Source organism: Egretta garzetta, unplaced genomic scaffold (assembly GCF_000687185.1).
Source record: "Egretta garzetta isolate BGI_Z169 unplaced genomic scaffold, ASM68718v1 scaffold287, whole genome shotgun sequence".
Taxonomy (NCBI): domain Eukaryota; kingdom Metazoa; phylum Chordata; class Aves; order Pelecaniformes; family Ardeidae; genus Egretta; species Egretta garzetta.
In genome coordinates this window covers 605,026-605,439 of record NW_009260435.1, presented here as the reverse complement: position 1 = coordinate 605,439, position 414 = coordinate 605,026, and the positions used below count along the sequence as shown (strand labels likewise).

Genomic DNA, 414 nt, shown 5'->3' with positions numbered 1-414 from the left:
GCCGCTCCCCTCAACCCGTTCCCCTCTGCGCCGCTCCCTTCGGGCCGGTCGCCTCAGCCCGGTTCCCTTCGGGGTCTCTCCCCTCAGCCCGCTCCCCTCAGCGCGGCTTCCCTCTGGGTCGCCCCCCGCAGCCCTACCCCCCATCTGCAGTCTTCTCAGCGCCGCTCCCCTCAGTTTTTATTCTTTATTTTTTATTCTTTATTTTTTATTCTTTATTTTTTTTTAAACGATGGCGTAACTCTCCATTCCCTTCGATTTTGTGGTGCTGGCACACGTGAGATGTGAGCTAAGAGTAACACGTTATTGCTCTGCTCGGGACGTGGCTCTTTTTGGTTTTTAGCGAGCAGACCGCGACACCCTGAGCCTGAGCCTGAGCCTGAGCATTCCCTGCTCTCCTCGCGGGCCTGGGTGGAG

General features: G+C 57.2%; 1 protein-coding gene across 1 annotated transcript in view; it reads left to right on the top strand.

Moving 5' to 3' along the window:
- Positions 1-229: 229 nt before the first annotated feature.
- TRIP4 (thyroid hormone receptor interactor 4) overlaps positions 230-414 on the top strand; it is a 36,187-nt gene continuing 36,002 nt past the window's right edge. The window contains exon 1 of the mRNA XM_035899488.1: positions 230-234. Within this exon, the coding sequence (XP_035755381.1) occupies positions 230-234 (5 nt within the window). The remainder of the gene's footprint in view (positions 235-414) is intronic.